Genomic DNA, 25,628 nt, shown 5'->3' on the forward strand with positions numbered 1-25,628 from the left:
CCCACAGGATGCTGCCGCTCACGGACTGGGTCCTGGAGCTGCTGAGCATGGAGCAGACCCCCTTCCGTGCCTACACCGTCTCTGCCCTGCTCCTTGCCCTGCTGGCCCTGCTCTTCCGCACCCTCCTGCAGCTCGGGAGCTCCTGGCACCGCTACTATGTGAACTGCCAGCGGCTGCGCTGCTTCCCGGAGCCCCCGCGTCGCAACTGGCTGCTGGGGCACTTGGGGATGGTAGGTGTCATGTCACATGGGGGTGGGGAGGGGGATGAGTGTCTTCTCTCCCCTCTTACTCCTTGCTGCCACTGAGACATGGCTGGATCCCTGCTGGCAGGAGCCACCCTTGCCCACCCCAAGGGAGGGGCTGGTGGAATAGCCCCCGAGAGGGCTGGGGGCAGGTGACCCAGCTGGTTCAGGCCTCTCCCTCCCTCCCAGGTGAAGGGCTTTGGTCCCAGCCAGTGCTGGCCAGGGGACCATGGCCTGGCAGGTCCCTCAGGGAGTTGTGCCCATCCATCAGACACGTGGGAATGGGGCTGGGACCGAGCAGGGGTAGGAGACGAGGGCCCTGGGACAGCTCCACCAGGTTCTCAGCACACGCCCCGTCTGGAACCAGAGTGAGCAGCGTCTGAACTCAGTCAGATTTCCTGACCCAACGAGGAGGGCCTGAGCTGGAGGCAGAGGCATCGGCCACACTGCTGCTCCCATCCTGCCGTGGATGCTGGCTGCTGGCTCTAATGCACCCCCGATAGAGCAGGGCTCTGGGCTCCATCTCTGGCACTGGATGGGGCAGGAGTGGTGGGGCAGCTGGGACTCTGGCCCACAAGCAGAGTGGGGGGGGGGTGAATGGCCCCCTTCCCACCCAGTGCCCTGCACTCAAATGCTACGTTCTCCAGGCAGGGCTCGAGGCTGAGCGTGGGATGTGCGCTGGTGGGTGGCCCTGGGCTCCGGTGCCCAGACACTTGCCCAGTGGCAGGGGGCTCTAAGGGAACCAAGCCATAGAAGCCTCTCTGCTCACCACTGGCCCCTGCCATGCTCCCTGGCCCAGCCCCGTGCCAGCCCTGCCAGCCAGCTGCATCCCAATGGCTCTGCCTGTTCGGTCGCCTTTGCTGTGGAGCAGGGAGGGTTATAAGCCCCTGGTGGGATGGCCCCACCTGGTGTAGCTGTGGCAAGGGCATAGCAAATCACCATGTGCTGTGATATCAGGCATTGCAGGAACTCTGCCCCTCAGAGCACAGAGGGACCTAGGGGACCCAACTGGCTGCTTGGAGTGAGACATGTTTTCCCCAGAGCAGCCGCCAGGCAAGTGAGGGGAGATGGGGAGTGGAGAGGCTGGTGGAGTGGCTCGCGGTGAAGGCTGCAGCAGAACCTCATGGAGAGGCGGGGCAGTCGGCCTCGGACCACGTAAGGTGCCTCCCCCCGCACCCTCCCCAGGCTGGGAGGTAAAACTCTGCAGATAAACTTTTGAACTCTGGTGCTGCACTGACCAGGGACAGAGACTTTTGGGTGATTTTTTGGGGTTGCTGGACTCAAGACCCTGAGGGGAAAAGGACACTGCCAAACTTACTTGGGGGTGCGTCTTTTGCTCATGGTTTCTGTTATGAATCCTGTTTGTGGTGTTTCCCCAACATAACGCCACATTGTTTCCCTCCTTTATTAAAAGGATTTTGCTACACTCAGACTCCGTGCCTGCGAGAGGGGAAGTATTGCCTCTTAGAGGCCCCCGGGGGGTGGTATGTAATTGTCCCAGGTCACTGGGTGGGGGCTCGAGACGGTTTTGCCTTGTGTTATTGAAACGGAACCCCTAGATCCTGAACCCGGTCCTTGTTGCTGCCAACTCAGATGGGCAGAAGGGTTACACCTGTATTAACTCTGCCCCGTTCCTCTTGCAGTTCATACCTGGTGAGGAGGGGCTGAGCTTGGTGTCCCAAACAGTGGCTACGTTCTCCCAGGCCTTTGTGACGTGGATGGGGCCCTTCCTACCAGTCCTGTGCCTGGTGCACCCTGATTACCTCAAGCCGATCACAACAGCCTCAGGTACGTTGGCTCCTGGGGGTGGTGGTGAGACTCTGAAGGTATGTCTGCACAGCACGTACACACCCGTGGCTGGCCCGTGTCAGCTGGCTCGGGCTGTGGGGCTGTTACACTGCAGTGTAGATATTCTGGCTGGGGCTGGAGCCTGGCCTCTAGCCCGTCCCCTGGGGAACCTATGTAGGACTGGCCCCAGCAGTCTGTTTTCCAGGGCCCTGGCCAGGCTAGCTGTGAACATCTCACGGGACAGGGCTCCCAGCCAGTCCCTTACCCCCAGTGTGACATCATGCTGGTATGAAGGTTTTCCTGATCTTCCCCAGGGCAGGGCTGGGAGCCAGTCACCTGAGGCCCTGCAGAGCAGCCCGACCAGAGTCCTGGGGAAGGCACCAGAGGGGACAATCTGCCTGGGAAGCTAATGGGCGTCTCCCAGCAATTGGTCCTCAGAGTTTGCGCTGTCCAGCCTGGATCTCCCTCTGCTCCAGTTTGACCTGCCACCTTGGCTGCTCTCCCCTGGGTTCTGCACTGCGTGGGCCCAGCAGCCTCTTCTGGCCTTGACAGCTGGGATTGGGTTACTGTAGAGAGGGTTCCAGGGGGCCCAGAGCTGAATGCAGGGTGGGTCAGGCCAGGAGGGACCATTCTGCTCCTCTAATCTGACTGCCCGTGTCACACAAGCCAGAGACCCTCCCCAGAGCTCCCTGCAGCCAGCCCCGAGCTCCCAGCTGTGCTGGAGGGAGCGTTAAAGACTCCCAGGGATGGCAAAGCCCCTGCGTCCCTGGGCCAGCTGTTCCCAGGGCTCATTCCCGTCCCTGTCAAACACTTGCACTGCGTTGCCAGTCTGAGTTCGTTCCTGCTGGATCTCACTCAGCCGCTGTCTGCTGGATGGCAGAGCCCTCTGCTGCCAGGCGTCCCTGCCCAGGGAGGGGCTGGTAGCTGGGATCTAGGCACCTCTTTCCCTGCTCTTGAAGAAATTAAATCCATTGGGCTCCTGTAGCCTCCCCCGGAGAGGCAGGTTTTCCAGAGCTTCAGTTGTTCTGGTGGCTCCTCCCGGACCCCTCCCCCGCTGTCACTGTGCTATTTGAGGTGGGGGCACAGTGGAGGGAGGGACTACTGCCTCCCTGCTCCATTGTGGGACAGCTCTGCCCAGGAAGCTTTAGTCTGTCTCTGGGGCCGTGCTGCATTGGAAACCCCGTCGGACGGGCTGGGCTCTGCAGCTCTACAGAATCCCCGTCCTCCCGGGCAGTTCTGGATCCCCCCAGAGGATGGTCTGCCTTAGTCCAGCTTCTCCAGCTCCCTTGATGTGACTGCTCTTGCTGCAGGCCAGTGTCTGCACCAGCTCACCCTGGGCAAAGGCCGTCAACGTGCTCTGTGCAGGGAGGCAGGGAATAAAATGGGGCCATGTAGCTGTGTGGGCCAGGTGTTCGTGGGGGTCTTCCTTGTGCCCTGGTTTGTGCCGATTCCTGTTTGGCTCTTGAGAGATTGTGTCATTTGCTGCTTTGGGAAGTCTAGCCCAGCCAGGCCCTGCTACCCTGTGGATCCAGGGGCACCCAGAAGCTGCCTGCTGCCATAAGGGGATGGGGCTGAGTCCAGCGATGCCCCTGGGACCCATTGGGGAGGGGGGGCAAGGAGTGCAGGAGCAGGCAGAGCGCCTCCAGGGGCTGCAGACTGCAGCTCCCTGGCAGCTACTGCTCCCCCTTTGGAAGAGGGGAGATGGTGCCCCTGTGGTATAGCCACCCCCCGCACCCAGTGCTGCCAGGGAGCCATGGACAAGCCCTCACCCCACCAGAGCCACTGAGCCGTAGCAGCTCCTCTGCTGGGCACAGGGAGCACAGACTGGCTGTCTCCTGCATGAAGAGCCAATGGTCCATAGCCGGGACTGAGCTCTCAGCTCCAGCAGTGCTGTGCCCGGGGCTCCTGGGAACAACAGGAGCAGAGACCCGGCCATGCAGGGCAGGCCTAAGGCAGCACCCAGCGGGAGCTGCTGCACAGCAAAGACCCTGCCAGCCCGGGCAGGGTGATGGCTCAGGACAGTCTGGGCAGCAGGGCCAAGGGCACTGCCTGGCTGAACTCCTCGGGGGCAGGAAGCAGAGCCACCTCCCCACTGGGGCCCTGTGTCATCATTGGTCTTGCATGAGCAGCTGGGCCCCGGGGAGGGCAGGGGACACACGCACACACTCCAGAGGCAGGGTAGTGATGGCCAGCAATGATCAGTGACGTGGGGAGCCCGTGCTGGCCCTGTCCCCTCCCTGCCGCCCAGGGAGAGTGGCCCCTGCCAGGGCCGGTTGCCCAGTGCGCTGGTGTCTCTCGTAGTGCCAATCACCCGGGTGCTGAGAGGAGTCAGCGGGTGCAGCAGAGGGTGAGGGTTCTGTGCAGCTACCCCCGCCCACCAGCGCAGGCCCCTCTCTGGTGAGCGAGTTGCTGGGGCTGTGCGCTGAAGGGGGCCATGCAATGAGCTGGAGCCAGACTCCGAAGGAGTCCAGTCCCTGGCCTGGTTGGTGCTCCCTGGCCTGGGGGCTCCTGCTCCAGCCTCTCCTGCCCCCTTGCGGAGGCGACATCTCTGTTCCTGTTAACGTGCTGCTGCCACTGTTTCCAATTAGCCCTGCTCCAAGTGGCGCCTGGGCCCGCAGGGCCAAGAGCACGTGGAGCTAAGCTGGGGCCTGTTTGCTCATCCCTGAGCTGCTGCCCAACCCAGCGGCTAGGGGCTGTGCCCAGGGACCCAGTTCAGTCTGCTGGAACTTTGTAAACAATCCCGTTGCTGATGCAGCAGCAGGAACAGAGTTTAGCTCCCTCCCCCAGTGCCGGGCTGGCTTGGCAGGACACAGAGGGGGGAGGTCTGGCTTTAGTCCTCAAAGCCAGCGGCTGGGTCTGAGCGGTGAGTTACTCCCTGGAGCAGAGCTGTATGTCACTGTGCCAGGACAGGGGTGCTTCGGGGCTCAGGAGCCCTCAGCACTCAGTGTCCTGCTCAGCTCAGCTGGATGGCAGAGAAGCGCAGGGCGGGGGTGCAGTGCCGGGGCTGTGTGAATGCACGTAGCTAGTTCATGCCAGGGCTGAGGGCTCATGCACGCTGCCCACTGAGGCCCTGGGTTCAGCTCTGCACAGAGAACAGCTGGGAGCCCGTGTTTGCGACAACACAGGGAGCCCCAAGTGGTCCCATCCAGGTGAGGGCAGTCTGCCAGTCTCCCCTCCCCCATTAGAAATGAAGCGGGAGGCACTCTGAGAACAGCCAGCAGTGGGTCTGCCCGGGGAGCTGCTGCTCCTGCAGTGGGCTGAGTCGGGCGCTGGGCCCAGCATGTCGCCCTGGCCAGAGACGTGGCCGGAGTCCCGGCTGGCCCGTGGCTAACCCATGGCTCCTCGTTGTAGGGTCAGAACACGGAGGAGGGGATGCAGTGCGTAGACGAGCTCGTCGGGTGCTACGGCCACTCCTGCCTTTGGTGGTTTGGCCCCTGGTTTCCCATTCTGCGGCTCTTCCACCCAGAGGCTGTTAAACCCGTGCTGCTGGAGTCAGGTAGTGAGGGTGGCCCCAGCACCAGGAGTTTGTGTGTCCGTCCGTCCATCCGACAGGGCAGCTACTCCCTAAAAAAGCCCCCGGCCAGGAGGACCAGCCCTGCTCCATAGGGCTGAGGAGGAGGCTGCCTGGCTGTCGGGGCTGGGGAACGGCTCAGGTCTCGGGCTGAGCTCAGCTCGTCATGTGGCTGTCCATTGGGCTGCTTGTCTGGCTGGGTGCTGCCAACCCAGGGTCCTTAGTGAGGGGAGGGGTTAGGGGAGAGGCTGTAGCCAGCCCCTAGTGTCCTGAGAGGAGCACGTCCCCCTGGCTGCCGGCTGAAGCCCAGCTGGAGCTGCTGTCAGCCTCTGGGCCAGTGACTCATGGGAACAAAGGTTGATTGCAGCCCTGCCAATGACCCTGGCTGCTGGTAGGTGAGTGAGGTCAGCCCAGTGGGTCTGATAGCATCCAGCCAGCTCAGGGACCACCCTCCACTGCTACCCTTCATCTGTCAGACCATGGTTCCGAAGGGGGTGTGGGGTGAAGGGGACAATGAGGGAGGTGGTCCAGGGGAGAAACAGGTCAGGGGGACTCATAAGGACCAAATGGCCAGTGTTCTTGGGGGGCCTATGGGAAGAAGCAGAGAGTGTGGGGCAGATACTGTTGTGGGGGTGCATGGCCGTGAGACGAGTGGGATGTTGGGAGGGGGGAATCTGCAGACAGGGGGTGGCCCTGGGGCTAGTGGTGCAGGGGCGGGTAGTTTCTGGCTGACCCAGGGAGAGGAGCAGCTGCAGCCAGCTCAGTCTGAGGGAACTGGGCCTGCCGAACCACCTTCACCCGTCCCCCGTGCCGCCCACCCGAGCGCCAGCCATTCACACAGCCCTGTGAGGCGGGGAGTCACTGAGGCCCAGAGAGGGCCGGGGACTCATGCAGCGAGTCCATGGAAGAGAAGGAATAGAACCCAGGAGTCCTGGCTCCCAGCCCTCTTCAGGCCCTGCTGTAGCCACAGGATCCCACCCCGCTCCTAGAGCCGGGGATTACAACTAATAAATAGGGAGTCTTAAAGATGCCAAGCTCTGTATTGTGAAGGCCCCACGTGACTGCCGAGCTCCCGCAGTCCGTGGGTCGCAGGCACTGCCCCAGGTCCGGCCCAGGCTGCGGATGCTGCTTGCGCCCCGTGTCCTGCCTGTCCGTGACTCGCTCAGAGCAGAGCCTGCTCTGCGTGAGGGGCCTGGTGGCTCAGCGCCTGGTCCCCGTCGTGTGGCTCCTTCACCCTGTTCAATGAGCCTGTCCTGCTGCCCCAGCAGCTGCCCTCCTGGCTGCTAGGGAGGAGCCTGGAGCAGGGTGTCCAGCAGGGCTCTGCCTTGTCTGACGGGGGCTCCTTTCACAGGAGGATGCTCCAACACTCCTTAGGAAACAGCCTGTGGAGCAGGCAGGTGCTGGACAGACCCACGTTCTTGCGGCTGCCCCTTTCATAGACTCTAGGACTGGAAGGGACCTGGAGAGGTCATCGTGTCCAGTCCCCTGCCCTCATGGCAGGACCAAATACTGTCTAGACCATCCCTGATAGGCATTTATCTAACCTACTCTTAAATATCTCCAGAGATGGAGATTCCACAACCTCCCCAGGCAATTTATTCCAGTGTTTAACCACCCTGACAGTTAGGAACTTTTTCCTAATGTCCAACCTAAACCTCCCTTGCTGCAGTTTAAGCCCATTGCTTCTTGTTCTATCCTTCGAGGCTAAGATGAACAAGTTTTCTCCCACCTCCTTATGACACCCTGTCTAGGCTGCTTCCCCACTCTGAACTTTAGGGTACAGATGTGGGGGCCTGCATGAAAACTTCTAAGCTTAACTACTGTGGCAAAGTACCTCCTTCTCCTCAGCAGGCTCAGTCCTTTTTAGCCTTGGAGACCCAGGCTTGGGCAAAGCAAAACCCTGTAGGTAGCACAGGGGCTGGCTATTCCTTCCCTCAGTCAGTCCCTTGTGCTTGTTTGTCTTCCCTTCTGGGGACAGAGTGCAGCCTTCCTTGCTGGAAGGGGTCAGAGCCTTGCTGCTCCTAACTTACTGGCAGCTTCCCTGGTCCTGGTTCTTTCTCTCTCTCTCTCTCTCCCCCTTCCATGCCAGGGAGGGTTTAAAAAGGTCCCAAGCAGTTGGAGCCAGCTGAACCTAATTAGTTCCCTAGTAACCCTTGCCCAGCTGAACCTTATTTCCCCATGGTTCTCTCTCTTCAGTGGCTTGGGAGAGGCCTTTTTAACCCCCTGGGACTGATTACTACCCCCCCCCCCCTTTGTAGCTATTTGTCCTGGGTTTGCCACACTACCAGCTTAGATCTGGTCCGCTGCCACCACTCCCAATGTGCTAATTCCCTTCCCTGGGTAGCCTTGAGAGACTCTTCACCAATTCCCTGGTGAATACAGATCCAAACCCCTTGGATCTTAAAACAAGGAGAAATTAACCATCCCCCTCCTTTCTCCCACCAACTCCTGGTGAATACAGATCCAAACCCCTTGGATCTTAAAACAAGGAGAAATTAACCATCCCCCTCCTTTCTCCCACCAACTCCTGGTGGATCAAGATCCAACCCCCTTGGATCTAAAAACAAGGAAAATCAATCAGGTTCTTAAAAAGAAGGCTTTTAATTAAAGAAAAAGGTAAAAATCATCTCTGTAAAATCAGGATGGAAAATAACTTTACAGGGCAATCAAACTTAAAGAGCCCAGAGGACCCCCCTCTAGCCTTAGGTTCAAAGTTACAGCAAACAGAGATAAACACTCTAGCAAAAAGGTACATTTACAAGTTGAGAAAATAAAGATAAAACTAACACGCCTTGCCTGGCTGTTTACTTACAAGTTTGAAATATGAGAGACTTGTTCAGAAAGATTTGGAGAGCATGGATTGATGTCTGGTCCCTCTCAGTCCCAAGAGCAAACAACCACCAAAACAAAGAGCACAAACAAAAGCCTTCCCCCCACCAAGATTTGAAAGTATCTTGTCCCCTTATTGGTCCTTTGGGTCAGGTGTCAGCCAGGTTACCTGAGCTTCTTAACCCTTTACAGGTAAAAGGATTTTGGAGTCTCTGGCCAGGAGGGATTTTATAGTATTGTACACAGGAGGGCTGTTACCCTTCCCTTTATAGTTATGACACACCCTTTTAGATACCTGAAGACTGCTATCATGTCCCCTCTCAGTCTTCTCTTTTCCAAACTAAACAAACCCAATTCTTTCAGCCTTCCTTCATAGGTCATGTTCTCTAGACCTTTAATCATTCTTGTTGGTCTTCTCTGGACCCTCTCCAATTTCTCCACATCTTTCTTGAAATGCGGTGCCCAGAACTGGACACAATACTCCAGTTGAGGCCTAACCAGCGCAGAGTAGAGCGGAAGAATGACTTCTTGTGTCTTGCTCACAACACACCTGTTAATGCATCCCAGAATCATGTTTGCTTTTTTTGCAACAGCATCACACTGTTGACTCATATTTAGCTTGTGGTCCACTATAACCCCTAGATCCCTTTCTGCCGTACTCCTTCCTAGACAGTCTCTTCCCATTCTGTATGTATGAAACTGATTGTTCCTTCCTAAGTGAAATACTTTGCATTTGTCTTTATTAACTTCATCCTGTTTACCTCAGACCATTTCTCCAATTTGTCCAAATTATTTTGAATTTTGACCCTATCCTCCAAAGCAGTTGCAATCCCTCCCAGTTTGGTATCATCTGCAAACTTAATAAGTGTACTTTCTATGCCAATATCTAAGTCGTTGATGAAGATATTGAACAGAGCCGGTCCCAAAACAGACCCCTGCGGAACCCCACTCGTTATACCTTTCCAGACTAATAAGTGCTGCAGCTCCAGCCGGGGCTCTGATATCAGTAGCCCTGCACTCCTTCCCTGTGTCCTGTACCGTATATGTGTGTGTGAGCGGTGGCACCGGGGTGCACCCCAATACCACCCCCCATACTGTGTGTGTCTAAGTGCTAACGCTGGGGTGCGCCCATCTCTGCCCCCCTGTGCCGCGTGTGTCTCTCAGCACTAAACCCCGGGTTTGCCCCATCTCTGCCCCCTCGAGCCATGTGTGTGTCTCAGCACTAACCCCCGGGTGTGCCCCGTCTCTGGTCTCCCCCACAGCTGCCATCGCTCCCAAGGACTACGTGTCCTACAGCTTCCTGAAGCCCTGGCTGGGTGAGTGTGCTTTCTTCTGGGCTTGCATCTTGTGCTTGGTGTCATGGGGCCCGGACCCCAGGGGACGGGCTTGTGGGGAAAGGAGGGTGTGATATTCCTCTCTGGTGCTATCCGGACCAGTGATCTGCTAGGTCACTCCAATCCTTGACTCTGGGAGCCAGCCTTACCCTGCTCTGCTGTGAGAACCCCCACTCCTGGGCTCTTCATGAACAGCCTCTGGCATGTAACTGCTCCTTGGACTGTGCAACCGAATGACACTAGCCAATATTTCCGGTCCCAGACACAAACCTAGGAACCTCCATCTTGCAGTCTCCAGTTATGCCCGCTGGAGGCTGCCAGCTTATATGAGTTTGTCAATTTAACAAAGAAATTGATATGTACCAGGCTTGTTATCCCAAGGGGAGTCTCCGACATGCTTCAACCAAACGCACTGCTTCAGGTAGAATAAACTAACAGATTTATTAACTACAAAGATAGATTTTAAGTGATTTATAAGTCAAAGCATAACAAGTTGGATTTGGTCCAATGAAATAAAAACAAAACACATTCTAAGCTGCTCTTAACACTTTCAATGTCCTTACAAACTTAGATGCTTCTCACCACAGGCTGTCTGGTTGCCCTACAGCCAGGCTCTCCCCTTTGTTCAGCGCTTCAGTTGTTTGGTGGTGGTGGGGTCCGTAGATGTAGGTGGAAGAGAGAGGAAGAGCATGGCAAACATCTCTGCTTTTTATCATGTTCTTTCTTCCCTCTTGGCTATCCCCACCCATTCAGGGTCAGGTGAGCATTAGCTCATCACAGTCCCTAAATGACCAAGGGAAGGGGGGTGACTCACCAAAGTTCCCTCACCAAAGGCTCGTAAGCAAAGTAAGCTGTCATGGGATAAGATGGAAGGTCCTTTCTGGATCAGTAAAAAGCAACAGAGAGTCCTGTGGCACCTTTAAGACTAACAGATGTATTGGAGCATAAGCTTTCGTGGGTGAATACCCACTTCGTCTGACGCATGCAAGCATGGAAAAGGTTCATAAAAGGTCAACAAAAATTACTAGGGGTTTGGAACAGCTTCCGTATGAGGAAAGATTAAAAAGACTGGGAGTTTTCGGCTTGGAAAAGAGACGACTAAGGGGGTATGGCCACTGTTGGCAGACAGGACACTGGGCTGGATGGACCATTGTGCTGACCCAGTCTGTCCATTCTTATGTCGGTGTGGAGCTGGAGCTACTCATGCCATAGCCGGGAGCACCAGCACATGGGTTTGCACAGGATCACACACACACCTTGATATGCGCATGCACCTCTCTGCACATACTACCATGCACCTGCACGTATACACACGCATTCACCTGCATGTTCATGCCCACATGTGCCCCACAAACACACACATACCCACACGCATGCACCTGCATGTTCACTCACACCCCCACCAATGTTCCATTCACGCATTGCACACACGTGCACACTCTCGTGCCTGCCCGACATGCACCAGGGAGGTTGGTTCTCACTGAGCACCCCAGCTGGCTATGATTCAGGGGACTGCTGGGGGCCTGGGCTACGGGATCTCTGCCATGGCTGCCAGGCTCTGAACTGAGTGCCTGTCATCTCAGGGGACGGTTTGCTGCTGAGCAATGGTGCGAAATGGGTGCGGCACCGGCGCATGCTGACGCCAGCCTTCCACTTCGACATCCTGAAGCCCTACATGAAGATCTTCAACCAGAGCACTGACATCATGCATGTGAGTACCTCCCCTCCCCCCACTGCACCAAATCCGTGCCTGTGCCTCTGGCCCCTCCCATGGCATATACTGCCCTGGCACCCGCCAGCCTGCCCATGTACCCTCCCCCCATGGCACACACTGCCCTGGCACCCTGCCACCCCCCAGCCTGCCCAGGACCCTCCCCCCACGGCACACACTGCCCTGGCACCCTGCTACCCCCAGCCTGCCCGTGACCCTCCCCCCATGGCACACACTGCCATGCCACCCCCCAGCCTGCCCATGTACCCTCCCCCCACGGCACACACTGCCCTGGCACCCCCAGCCTGCCTGTGACCCTCCCCCCACGGCACACGCTGCACTAATGCCCTCCTCCCGTGGCATATGCTGCACCAGCAACCTGCCCTCCCCCCTGCCTCCCCCACACCCAATGGAATACGCTGCACCATCACTATGCTGTGCCCCTGGCCCTGCACCCCCCCTCACCCCAGGGCATATACTGAACCGATACCCTGCCCACCCGCCCGCCTGCCCACTCCTCTTCCACCTGCCCCTACCCCATGCCCAGCCCTGTCACTGCACCAGTCCACTAACCTCCTCCCCTGTCTGCTTGCCTGTCTCTGACGCTGGCCCACCCGCATTGCGTGGGCACTGGGCTCTGCAGGGCTGTCCCTGCGGGTGGCTGCACAGCTCTCAAGGGCACTGTTCTCCCACAGGCCAATTGGCGCCAGCTGGTGGCGTCAGGCTCCACCTCCCTGGACATGTTTGGACAGGTCAGCCTCATGACCCTGGACAGTCTGCAGAAATGCATCTTCAGCTACAACAGCAACTGCCAGGAGTGAGTGACACGGGGGCAGCTCCTCCAGCTGACCCGAGGGTGGGAGCCTCCGCACTGGGGGGAGGTCAGAGTGAGGAGAATGGGCTGCAGGGTCCCTTCCTTCCTGGCCTGGCCCCAGCGAGCCCGTGCGGATTCACGGAATGGGTCCCTGAACTGGAGATCCCAGGGTGGGGAGGGTGTTACTTCAGGCCCGGGCAGGGACTCTCCAGTGGGGGGTCTGGAGGTGACTGGGTGGGGGTTGCTGTAGTGGCTGCACCAGGCCCTGGTCAGCAGTGGGAGTGGAGCTCCTCAGCTCACTGGGCAGAGGCTGGTGCTTGGTGCTTCCACTCGCTGGTTCTGTCTGCTAACGCCTGTGGGGTCGGCATGGCTGTGCTGTGCTTCTCTTGGGGGATGATCCTGCTGTCGCATGCATCTCGCTGCCAGGAAGCTTGATAAGTTTATGGAGGGGATGGTTTGATGGGATAACGTGATTTTAGTCAATATGTCAATAACATGCCATCGCAGGTAATTAGTAACAATGGTCAATGAGGGTCTGGCTGGGGAATCTTGCCCGCATGCTCGGGGTTCTGCTGATCGCCATATTTGGGGTCGGGAAGGAATTTTCCTCCAGGGTAGATTGGCAGAGGCCCTGGAGGTTTTTCGCCTTCCTCCGCAGCATGGGGCAGGGGTCACTTACTGGAGGATTCTCTGCAACTTGAAGTCTTTAAATCATGATTTGGGGACTTCAACAGCTGAGTCAAGGGAGAGAATTATTCCAGGAGTGGGTGGGTCAGCTTTTGTGGCCTGCATCATGCGGGAGGTCAGACTAGATGATCATAATGGTCCCTTCTGACCTTAAAATCTATGAGTCTATAAGCTCCTCACCTCAGTCCCGTCCCCCCAGAACCCTCCTGCCCCCAGTTTATACATGTACTGCAGGGCCCTCATCTGCAGCTTGTACCTGTTTTACTGCACATTAGTGTAGATGGGCCCCGGGCTGGCTGCGGGACCTGCTGGTGCAGACAGGCCCTGGGCTGGCTGCGGGACGTGCCGGTGCAGATGGGCCCTGGGCTGGCTGAGGAACGTGCTGGGAGCCCAGCATTTCTGCCCATAGCGTGTGAGTTCAGAGCGGACCCCATTGCCAGAAACAGGACTGAGCGCTGGGCTGGAGCCTCACCTGGCAGCGACGGGTGAACTGGCTGGTTTCCTGGCAGGCAGGGAGTCAGTTCCCATCTCTGCCACAATGAGGTGACCCGTGACCCTGAGGAGCCCAGGCTGGACTTGCTCACACCAGGATGTCCCGACCCATCAGCCTGCTCTGGGGAGGAGTCCGAGATCGGCTCCTGCCAAACCCATGTTCATTCTGTCCAGCTGATGGGGAGGGGCACTTCTCCATCCCTGACAGGCCCAGCTGTGCCCTGAACCCCACCTGTCACCCACAGGCACCCGCTGAATGACCAATTTCCCATGCCCCGCTGCCATCGCTGCCCCATGGGGATGGGGCCCCCTGACACCCCAGACCCCATGGTGCACCCAGGGAACAGGCTGCGCTAGCCTGGGGGCTCCTTGGAGCCTGCCTGGGCCATGCTGCCCCTCCCCCCTCGTGTCTGGGGCTCTTTATGGTCCCTGTGACTGGGGTTCCAGGGGAGCCAACTGAGGTCACCCAATTAGGGTGAACTGCAAAGAATGGGCAGGCAAGCCCCCAAGCTGGTGGATATTCCAATACTTAGATTTACCAAGTCAGCGCAAAACAGCTTCTGTTGTACCTCACGGGCTACTCAGAAGTCAACAACACAGTTCCCTTAAAGCAGCCCAGCCCCAGGCCTCCACCCAGACACCCAAGTCAAATATGATGAGGATCAATGAAAATCTTATTCATCATATAACAGAAAAGGTTCTACCAATCCCAAAGGATCGGACACGTTACCTCCCGGGTTAATGAATATTCCAGATCTTACCCAAATCCACCCTTACAGCCAATTCTTATTAACTAAAGTCAAATTTATTAAAATAAGAAAAGAGAGAATTGGTTAAAAGAACAGTATACATACAGACATGAGTATCATTCTTGAGGTTCAGATTTATAGCTTTATAGACACAAAGAGTTCTTTCGGCAATAGTCCATAGGTTATAGTCCAATGTTTATATTCAGGGCGGTCCTGTCAGACCTGGGATCTCAGTCCTTGTGACTTAGGCTTCCCCCGCATGAAGCCTCAAGCAGATCTGAGATAAACAGGCTCAGGACCCAAGGGTCTTTGATACAACTCCAGGCCTTCTTGGACAGGTCCGAGTCCTTAGGCCAACAACAGGCAATCAGGGCCATTTTGAAGTAGGTCCATCACCAGTAATTAGCTACATGAATTAACATAAGGCAGGTTTCAGAGTAGCAGCCATGTTAGTCTGTAGCACAAAGAACAGGAGTACTTGTGACACCTTAGAGACTAACATTTATTTGAGCATAAGCTTTTGTGGGCTAAAGCCCACTTCATCAGATGCATGGAGTGGAAAATACAGGAGGAAGATATATATATATATATATATATACAGAGAACATGAAAAAATGAGTGTTGCCATACCAACTCTAATGAGACTAATCGATTAAGGTGGGCTATTATCAGCAGGAGAAAAAAAACTTTTGTAGTGATAATCAGGATGGCCCATTTCCAACAGTTGACAAGAAGGTGTGAGTAACAGTAGGGGGGAAATTAGCATGGGGAAATAGTTATTAGTTTGTGTAATGACTCATCCACTCCCAGTCTTTATTCAAGCCTAATTTAATGGTGTTCAATTTGCAAATTAATTCTAGTTCTGCAGTTTCCCGTTGGAGTCTGTTTTTGAAGTTTTTTATTGAATAATTACGACTTTTAGGTCTGTAATTGAGTGACCAGGGAGGTTGAAGTGTTCTCTGACTGGTTTTTGAATGTTATAATTCTTGACGTCTGATTTGTGTCCATTTATTCTTTTGCGTAGAGACTGTCCGGTTTGGCCAATGTTAGTCTCATTAGAGTTGGTAGGGCAACACCCATTTTTTCATGTTCTCTGTAGATAGATAGATAACTATATCTTCCTACTGTATTTTCCACTGCATGCATCTGATGAAGTGGGCTTTAGCCCACGAAAGCTTATGCTCAAATAAATATGTTAGTCTCTAAGGTGCCACAAGTACTCCTCGTTCTTTTAATATAAGGTAGTTGCTTGTTTTTCCAGCATTCGCAGATGATTGGCTATACATTTCAAAGAGAGAGGAATACAGCGATATCCTGCATTTACAATTTATTTAAATGCTAAGATGTTCTTTTGATCTCTGAATTAACAGAATACAGCATAGACAGGGACTGTTTGATTACATTGTTGACCTCTATCAATAAATACGTAAATACACAAAACCACAAACATTATCTCCCCATATGATTTTAAGGACTGAATTTGAGTCATTTATCCTGCAGGATGCTTAACCCTTTCCACAGCAGAAGCCAGAGACACCCGAGCTCAGTCCCCTCCCCGCCGGCCGGCCCGGAGATCCTGTGGCTGGGAGATCACATGATCGCTCTGTTGCGAGGCCCAGCCCCCCGGGATCCCCCAGCTCTGATCAGCCCCCCCCCCCCCCGACCTGTCAGTCACATGCTGGCCTGTTCTGTTGCAGGATGCCCAGTGACTACATCGTGGCCATCCTGGAGCTCAGTTCCCTGGTGGTGCGACGCCAGCACCGCCTGCTCCTGCACTGGGACTTCCTGTACTACCTGACGCATGATGGGCGGCGCTTCCGGCGCGCCTGCGACACCGTGCACCGCTTCACAGCCGACGTGGTGCAGCGGCGCCACCAGGCCCTGAGCCGCCTGGGCAGGGAGGCCTGGCTCAAATCCAAGCAGGGCAAGACGGTGGACTTCATTGACATCCTGCTCCTGGCCAAGGTAACGTGGTGGGGGGCCTGCCCCATGGGGGTGGGGAGGTGTCACGGAGTCCCCGGGCAAAGCATTGGAACTGCTCCCCACAAAGCCAGTCACGACTTTGGGGAGTCTCCTCTCCCATGGAGCAGACTGCCTTCAGGGCAAGAAGCTCACATGGCTTCACCTCCTGGATCTGCCCTTGGAGCATTCAGCATATGCCCCTCCGTGCGCTTCCCACAGCGAGTCCACCCAGGCGGGGTCCTGGGGAAGCCAGAGGGTCCTGCACGCACCCACACTTCGCAGTCAGACGTGACTCTCAGCCAGCCAGTAAAACAGAGGTTTATTACATGACAGGAACACGGTCTAAAACAGAGCTTGTAGGTACAGCGAACCGGACCCCTCGGCTGGGTCCATTCTGAGGTCCCGCGAGCCAGACACCCCCATCTGCCCTCACTCCTAGTCCCCAGCCAGCTCCAAACTGAAACCCCCTCCAGCCCCTCCTTATCTGGGCTTTGTCTCTTTCCCTGGCCAGGAGGTCACCTGATCTCTTTGTTCACCTTTAGCTATTTCCTTGCAGGGGGGAAGGGCCCTGGCCATTTGTTGACAGGGAGACAGAGTGTCAGTGATTTATGCACACTGGCCTTTATCCCACCACCTAGAGACTTAAGAAATGCATAGGGGAAACTGAGGCACCCACACAGTATTCAGAGGAAACATTAAGAACAGTCCCACTTCGTTACATCTCTCCTCCCTTCGAGACTGAACTGGGCGAGGTCACTTTAGCCAGTGACCTGGGGAAGTTCGAACCCACCAACGTTCCCATGGATGCCCCATCATCTCTCCCATTCCTTGGTGGGAGTTACACCAGGACATTCCAGTTTCAGGCCCTCCTGTGGGTCTGTTGTGCTTGATGGCACTTTCAGGCTGCATGTGGAAAGGTTTATGCGGCCCGTGCCCTTTTGCCACCCCAATACCCCTGGGGTTTAAACTGGGATTGGGTCTTTTCCCAGCGCTCCAGTTTGGAGGGCTGCAATTCGGGCTCTCTTGGTTAAAAGCCCCCATCTTGACCTTGGCCACCCTCTGAACAGGTGTCTCTGTCCCCAGCAGCTTGGCCTCAGCCCTTTGCATTTGACACCGTCACGTCAGAGGAGAGTGGTCAGTAAACACACTAAAGCGTTGCCCAAATAGATACAGCTGCAGCTTTTTAAGGGTCTGCACCATGGCCAGGCATTTCTTCTCTGAGGCCGCATAGTTCTGCTCCCGGGGCAGCAGTTTCTTGCTCAGGTACCCGATGGGTTGTCTCCCCCCCTCAGCATCGGCTTGCATCAGCATCGTGCCCAGCCCTGCGTCTGAGGCGTCGGTGAACACTGCAAAAGGCTTGGCAAAGTCTGGGTTTACCAGATTTACCGGGCCCTGGATTAGAGTCTCCTTCAGTATTCAGAGAGCCCTCTGGCACTGCTCGGTCCAGACCACCTCGTCTGGCTTACCCCCTCACATAGCTCAGGGATGGGGGCAGCTAGGGGGCTAACGTATGGTACCAACCTCTGGTAGCACCCCGCCATCCTGATAAAGGCCTGGACTTGTTTCTTGGTCTGGGGAATGGGCCAATCTCTGATCATCTCCACTTTGCACTTTTTGGCTTTTACCATCAGTCCTGCCTCCTTGAGGCAGCCCAGCACCCTCTTCACCTGGGACACACGTTCCTCCTAGGTCTGGCTAAAGACACACCTGTCATTGATGTATGCCAGGGCCAAGTTCTCCATCCCCCTCAGCTTGCCTAGAATCTCCCCAGGCCTAGGCATGGGGTAGGCATCGGACACGGTGATGGCTTTAAGCTTCCGATAGTCCCCACAAAACCAGATCATCCTGGCTTCCTTGGGGACCAGCCCCACGGGTGAGGCCCATGGGCTGTTGAACGGCTGGATCACATCTAAAGCCAGCATGTCCTTGACCTCTCTCTCCAGGTTCTGTGCTACTTTCCCAGTGACTCTGAACGGGGAACACCTGATGGGGAAATTGGCTCCCACCTCAGGGAAGAGATCCACCAGGGGGTCTTCAGGTCCAGGGGTCCCCTCACTCTCCTCCCATACAGCAGCTCGAAAGGGAAGAACCCTGTGGATTCCTGGGGCACCACCAGCTGCCTCCCGATTCCCCCCAGTTCTACTTCCCCTTGGGGAGCCCATTCCTGGTATAGGAATCCCTTCTCCCACAGGACTCTGTCCCTGCAGCCTTCCCCAAGGGGGTTTGCAGCGCGGTGGCCAGCAAGTTCCCTTAGCTTTTCCAAGGAGGGATCCTTCCACAGCTCGGTCTGGAAATCAGCTGCTGGAGGAGGGAATGGGACCTGCTCCCTCTCGCTGGCTAGCCCTGGGATCACAGCCCCCCTGAGCCCTGTCCCTGGTAGCTTCCTCCCTGCTATGTAATCACTTCCCAGCAGCACTTCTGGACCAGGCAAACCTGGTTGGCAGCCGACCTGCCCTGCCTGTGTTTCCCCCCACTCAGCTGGGGTCTCAGCTCCCACCGTGCTCAGCGCTGCCCTTGCTGTCCCAGTGGGGGCAGGCAGCGAGTTCCCGGCTCTGGTCACAGCATCAGAGCCAGCATGAGTCCCCTCTCCGGTGTGCAGGGGGGCGGGGAACATTTCTCCGACACACTCAGCCCCAGGGGTCTGGTTACAGGTAGGCAGGTATTCTGAGCCCAGCAGCCTCTCCCTCCTGCCAGCCAGGTTATTTGCATTTTCACTGACCATTTCCATCTTAGCCAATTGGTTCCCTTAATTCAAATTCAAATCCTTGGCCCTTACAGTAGCAGGGCCTGGATCCTGTCCCAAAGAGTCACAGTCACCCCCCCAACAGGACCTCACAGCCGATATCCTGGAGAACCCCAACGACCAGCCAGCCCGACCCCACCTGTGTCTGCACAGGGATCCGGGCCATAGGCAGGGCGAGGGCCTTTATCCCGGGGACCTTCACCCAAGTCACACAGCCCCTCAGCATCTGCAGCTGCACCACCTGGGGCCTGACAACAGTTCTCTCTATCCCAGGGTCTTGCCACCCCAGTCATGTCTCCCCATTGACCCCCATCTTCCGCTCCCACTGGGGGTCCGAGGGGCCTGAGCCCAGGAGACTCCACACAGACATATAGGCCCAGGCCAGGAGTGGGAGCTTGTCCACCACCCCACCCATCTGGCTGACAGTGTCTATGGCCTTGGGACCCAGCAAGGGAGCTAGATACCGGGGCTTTTCCGCAGGGTCTCCCTGGTTCAAATCACCCGCCTGTGTGAAGGCAGTGCGGTGGGCATCCACATCCCCTCCCTCCTTAACCAGGGGCAGCAATTTAGTGTCGAGGTTCCCTGCGGAACTGGCAGCCCAGGGTCTATCCCCACTCACCCCTGGGAAGCCCCCTATGCCTCTCCACTCCACCATCACCAGTCCATGCTGCTGTTGCTTTTCCTGCAGCTTTTCCTCAGGCTCTTGCTCTCTCTCACGGTCCTGTCGCTCTCTCGGACTCAGCTCCAATTCCATCCATCTCCGATCCCCTGATGGGGAACCCGATCGTGAAGACCCTCGTCCAGTTGGGGACCAGACTTTTGGGGATGCCTGGCTACCACTCCAGCTGCTCCCAGATCCTCTTGTAGCCCCATCTGGGTCAGGAATCTGCTCCTTAGAGTGGTGGTCCTCCTCCAGCTTCATGATTAACTGTGCCTTGGTGAACTTTCCAATGCGTAACCCTCTCTTCTTGCACAGGATTACAATGTCCTTCTCAAGGAGATGGTGATAGGCCATCACTCTGCTGTTCCCAAGTTGCTTTGGACTCAGAGGCCCGTGTGCTCTCAACTCCCCCATGGTTTCCAGGAAGACCCCTAGTGTGCCAGCCCTTCTCGTGGTCACCACCTCTTTGCCAGGGTCGAGCTTCAGACTCCTCCGCCCCTGGGACCGCTGGCTGCAATCCCCAGGGGAACCCTGTTACTGCAAAAGTCCTTCTCTCTCCTAGGGTCGAGTGGCAAGCTCCTCCGCCCCTGAGACTGCTCGCTGCAGTCCTCAGGGGGACCCCGTTCCTCCAACAGTCCTTCTCGCTGGTCACACACTCCCAGAGGTTAATCGCCCCCTGAAACCATCCCTCTCTGAGCTTTCAGCACACCTGGTCCTCATTATCCCCCCTCTGTTTTTCTGCTCCCCAGTCACTTACTGCAAGAAGCGCCATTCACGGGGCGCAGTACATCCCACCTCTGCCACCAGTTGTCGTGGAGTCCCTGGGCAATGCTTTGGAACTGCTCCCCACAAAGCCAGTCAGGACTCTGGGGAGTTTCCTCTCCCATGGAGCAGACTGTCTTCAGGGCAAGAAGCTCACATGGCTTCACCTCCTGGGTCTGCCCTTGGAGCATTCAGCATATGCCCCTCCGTGCGCTTCCCACAGTGAGTCCACCCAGGCGGGGTCCTGGGGAAGCCAGAGGGTCCTGCATTCACCCCCACTTCGCAGTCAGACGTGACTCTCAGCTAGCCAGTAAAACAGAGGTTTATTAGATAACAGGAAAACGGTCTAAAACAGAGCTTGTAGGTACAGCAAACCGGACCCCTTGGCTGGGTCCATTCTGAGGTCCCGCGAGCCAGACACCCCCATCTGCCCTCACTCCTAGTCCCCAGCCAGCTCCAAACTGAAACCCCCTCCAGCCCCTCCTTCTCTGGGCTTTGTCTCTTTCCCTGGCCAGGAGGTCACCTGATCTCTTTGTTCACCTTTAGCTATTTCCTTGCAGGGGGGAAGGGCCCTGGCCATTTGTTGCCAGGGAGACAGAGTGTCAGTGATTTATGCACACTGGCCTTTATCCCACCACCTAGAGACTTAAGAAATGCATAGGGGAAACTGAGGCACCCACACAGTATTCAGAGGAAACATTAAGAACAGTCCCACTTCATCACAGGAGGTCACTGATGTCCTGTTATTGGCCAAGGGGACATGGGGAGACCTGCCCCATAGGGGTGGGGGGAGGTCACTGATGTCCTGCTATTGGCCAAGGCAGCACAGTGGGAGGCCATGCCCTCGGGAGCTGGTGATTCGTTCATGTCTGGGCAGGGCGTTGCCAGGTGGAAGGTGCTGTGTGATGTCTGTCACATCAGGACTCGCCCCCCCGCCCCGTGTGGCAGCTCCCCACCCCAGCTCACCTCTGCTCCGCCTCCTCCCCGAGCACGCCGTCGCTGCTCCACTTCTCCCGCCTCCCAGGCTTGCGGCGCCAATCAGCTGTTTGGCGCCGCAAGCCTGGGAGGGAGAGAAGCAGAGCGGGGCGGCGTGCTCAGGGGAGAAGGCGGAGCAGAGGTGAGCTGGGACGGGGAGTTCTCCTGCATGCCACCCCTCCCCTTACTTGCTGCAGGCGGCCCTCCCCGCGCCCCCCTGCCCCAGCTCCCTCCGCCGAAATGCTGACGACGACCGGGGTGGCCGCAGATCCGGCCGCCGCGGTCGCCACCGAAGAAAATGCCGCCCCCCAAATGCTAGCACCCTAGGCGACTGCCTAGGATGCCTAATAGGTTGCATCGGCCCTGGGCACCTCTGGGGAGCTCGAACACCAGAGCCAGGCTGGGCATGGGGGGAGGGGGAGCCCACCTTGGGGTTGGGGCTGTGGGGCAGGGCAGGGGCTGCCTCTTTCCCCGGGCTGGTGTGGAGGGGAGATGGCCTAGCTCACTCCACCCAGAGATGTCCCATCCTCCCAGGCTCTGAGATGGGGCAGGTGTGGGCTGGGCCCCGTGGGAGCCAGGTTACCCATCCAGCAGTGTGTGCTTTGTGCAGGATGAGGACGGCCAGGACCTGTCAGATGAGGACATCGCAGCTGAGGCTGACACCTTCATGTTTGAGGGTGAGAAGTCGCCTTGGGCGGGGGGGCGGTGGCCCTCCTGCTGACCTCACAGCCTCATGTGGGGGGATGGGGTCTCCACAGATGACATGGCTCTGGTGGGGGAGGAGGGCAGGAGAGCTGGGTTCAGTCCCTGGCTCTGGGTGACCTGGGTGTGCCTTTCCGTGAAATGGGGCTAAGACAGATCTGCCCCTGGGCACTGCCAGACAGTCCCAGCAAGAGAGGGGGGCGCTAGAGGGGGCAGATGCTTAGAGTCATCCCACTCGCCCCCCATGCACGAGGGGCCTGGAGTTCCCACTGGCACTGCCAGAGAGTCACGGGGAGCAAGGCCCCAGAGGAGGTGCTGGCAGGGGGAGCTGAGCCAGGCAGGGTCCCTCCAGCCCCGGAGTCTCCACAGTCCCTCTCTGGCCCCCCGGCATCTCTCACGCTGCGCTGGCCTCTCTCTGCAGGCCACGACACCACAGCCAGCGGCCTCTCCTGGGTGCTGTATAACCTGGCCTGTCACCCTGAGTACCAGGAGCGCTGCCGGGAGGAGATCAAGGACTTAATGCGGGACAAGGAGTCAGAGGAGATTGAATGGTGAGATGGCTGCTCCGGCTGCAGTGCTGGGTCTGTCCAGTGCAGTGCGGACCGCCAGCACCACCACTTCCAGGGCCTGTGTGGCCTCCCCCACCCTTTACTCCCAGCACAGCCCCCGCCCCACCTGTGAGGGTTAGCACAGCCGCTGCCCTCGCCTCCCCCACCGGTCCATGCCTAACGCTGGGGCCCCTTCACCTCTGCCAGCCCCACAAACTGGCGGGCTTCCCCTGCAAGATGGGCCTAGGCTGCTCTCCAGTGCCCTTTCTGTCTTAGCAGGTAGCAGCTGGCTTTGGACTGGAGTCAGCTTCTTATCTTCGGACTGAGCTTGCTAGCTGCAGTGTTGAGTTAACCCGTTCTCTGCTTTCTTCTTTCTTCCCCTTCATCTCAGCCTCTCATACTCCTGGAAAGAGAGTATGAGAGGCTTCCACTCTCCACTCACACACCTTTTACCCTCCCCAAAATGCTTTGCGATGCTTGCAACAGCGTTAGCAATATACAATGCTCATCTACCGTCCCTGGGGACTCCCTAAGGGAAGGGGGCCATTGGGCTGTGACATCATGCAGATGCAAGTCTGTCCCAGCCCCAGTGCCTGGCTCATGGGCTCACACTGGGCTCCTCATGCATCCACCTCCGGGGCCAACGCTAAGCTCTGCTCTCTGCAGGGAGGACCTGTCCCAGATGCCCTTCTCCACCATGTGCATCAAGGAGAGTCTTCGCCTGCACCCGCCTGTCCCAGCTGTGTCTCGGTGCTGCACTGAGGACATCAAACTACCCGATGGATGTGTCCTACCCAAAGGTACCAGCCTCCTTCCCTGCCCCCCAGCCAGGGGCATGGCACTGGATCTGGGCCTATAACCCCTGAGGCCCTCAACACCTCCCTTCCTTCTTCCTTTCCTCTCTAACAAGGTAGTTTCCTCTCTGGCAGGGAACATCTGTCTGATCAGTATCTACGGGACGCATCACAATCCTGCTGTCTGGCCAGAGCCCCAGGTATCGCTGGTCACTCTGTTCTGCCCCTTTGGCACTACTCCATCACACGGCCACCTCCAGCATCACACTAGGAGGCGCTGTGCTGCAGGGGGCGGGATTGGGGGGCTCAGTAGGGAGCACTGTCCCCTTAGAGTCACTGCTGGCCCAGTGCCCCAGCATGGCACTAGGGGGCGCTGTGCTGCAGGGGGCGAATTGGGGGGCTCGGTAGGGGGTGCTGTCCCCTCAGAGTCACTGCTGACACAGTGCCTCGGCGTGGCATTAGGGGGTGCTGAAATGCCAACAGTCTAGCAGCTTCCTATTCCCAGCGACCCTCCCCAGAGAGGAAGCTTCCCCCCGCCCCTGAGCTCACCTAGAGGGGAGTGAGGGTCGCACCCCCATTCACTGGGCAGGGCTGGGTCACTGGGCCTGGCCCGGCTCTGAGTGTTGGGTGGAGGCAGAACCATCCCCGCTGCCAGCACATGGCCCCAGTGGGCAGCTCGGTCTTCGGGAGCCTGGTGCCCATGCTGCACCTGGGTGTGGGGGCTGCCTTTGCTCCCTCCTTGGCTCAGGGACCCCAGCCCTGCCCCCCCGCTCCCCTCACTGTGCCCTGTGCTTGCTGCTCCAGGTCTATAACCCGCACCGCTTCAACCTAGAGAACGCCAAGAACCAGCCCCCACTGGCTTTCATGCCCTTCTCTGCTGGACCCAGGTAACCTGCCTGCTGGGCTCAGAGCCCCTCGCTGCACGAACTGCCCCCTCCCTCCTCCCCCCCCGGCTGCCCACCAGCGAGTGGCTCCCTGTTGGCGCCCTGGCTGCAGTGAAGCATTGTGGGATACACAGGAGGTGGCCTCTGGTCAGTGCTGGGGTCAGCTGTTATTGCTGAGGATCTGTCCCTTCTCCCAGAGGGGGTTGGGCTCCCCCCAGCATCTGTCTGTCCCTGCTCCCCCATCCCTGCCCTCACATGGCGTGTGGTTTCCGGGCGAAGAGCACCGGCCGACACACCTGGCTCTCTCGCAGGAACTGCATCGGGCAGAACTTCGCCATGGCAGAGATGAAGGTGGTGCTGGCGCTGACGCTGCTGCGCTTCGCCGTGGGGCTGGATGAGAGCAGACCTGTGCGGCGCAAGCCTGAGCTGATCCTGCGCAGCGAGAACGGGCTGTGGCTGCACCTGGAGCCGCTGGGGCCCAGCCATGAGAGCCAGCCCCCCGCACCGCGCTCCTAGGGCCATCCACTCCCACCCACTGTGGGGGATCCAGCCTGCTCCACACAGCTCAGGGGCCTGTCGAGTGGAGGACCAGGTGGGGATCATGGTGGGTGTGACGTTGCACTTTATATGATTTTATGAAAATATGCTAATGTAACTGGAACATGCTTCATGTGAAAGCTCTTTTGTAAGGTATCATTACAGAGCTTATGATCTAATGAGTGTGATCATCCTATTTGTATAAATGTACCACTCTTGTATCTGGGACTAGAAATATGAAATATAACTCTGAGGGCCTATTGTAATTATGCAAAGTGTGAGCCATTAATGGTGGTTTGGAATCTTGATGACTCCCATTAACCAGGACAATTGTCTGCAGATGGCTCTGTTTTACCTGTAAGTCTTCTGTATATGTGTGTGCTGGCAAGTGGGTAATGAAGTCTTACAGTGACATGTGATCATATCACCTAAACTGGAATCCATCTTGAACCTGGTGCTTTTCCATTGGGGGTGGGTGGGTGGGAACCCAGAGGGACAAAGGATTCCCATCTTATGCAAAAGATATATAAGTGGGTGAAACAGAGAAATGAGAGAGCCATCATGAGGAATCCCCTAGCTACCACCTGAGCTGAAACGAGGGCTGTACCAGGGAAAGGATTGTGCCCAGACTAGGAAGCCTCCAGTCTGTGAAAGAGACTTATTGAAACATCTTTCAGGGTGAGATTTTATCTGTACTCAGTTGTATTACTGTATTAGGCTTAGATTTGCATGTTTTATTTTATTTTGCTTGGCAATTCACTTTGTTCTGTCTGTTACTACTTGGAACCACTTAAATCCTATTTTCTGTATTTAATAAAATCACCTTTTACTTAATAATTAACCCAGAGTATGTATTAATACCTGGGGGGGCAAACAACTGTGCATATCTGTCTATCAGTGTTA

At 57.0% G+C, this 25,628-nt stretch overlaps 1 protein-coding gene and 1 pseudogene across 1 annotated transcript; both read left to right on the top strand.

Annotated features, from left to right (window-relative positions):
* LOC135891988 (adhesion G protein-coupled receptor E2-like) overlaps positions 1-25,628 on the top strand; it is a 1,091,233-nt pseudogene that overhangs the window by 512,185 nt on the left and 553,420 nt on the right.
* On the top strand, positions 9-24,704 carry LOC135891546 (ultra-long-chain fatty acid omega-hydroxylase-like). Its single transcript, XM_065419111.1, has 12 exons — positions 9-230; positions 1,886-2,030; positions 9,633-9,686; positions 11,288-11,415; positions 12,111-12,232; positions 15,855-16,122; positions 21,871-21,937; positions 22,384-22,513; positions 23,177-23,310; positions 23,440-23,504; positions 24,109-24,191; positions 24,500-24,704. The coding sequence occupies exons 1-12, from the start codon at positions 9-11 to the stop codon at positions 24,702-24,704; spliced, it is 1,623 nt and encodes a 540-aa protein (XP_065275183.1).

Source organism: Emys orbicularis, chromosome 19 (assembly GCF_028017835.1).
Source record: "Emys orbicularis isolate rEmyOrb1 chromosome 19, rEmyOrb1.hap1, whole genome shotgun sequence".
NCBI lineage: Eukaryota > Metazoa > Chordata > Testudines > Emydidae > Emys > Emys orbicularis.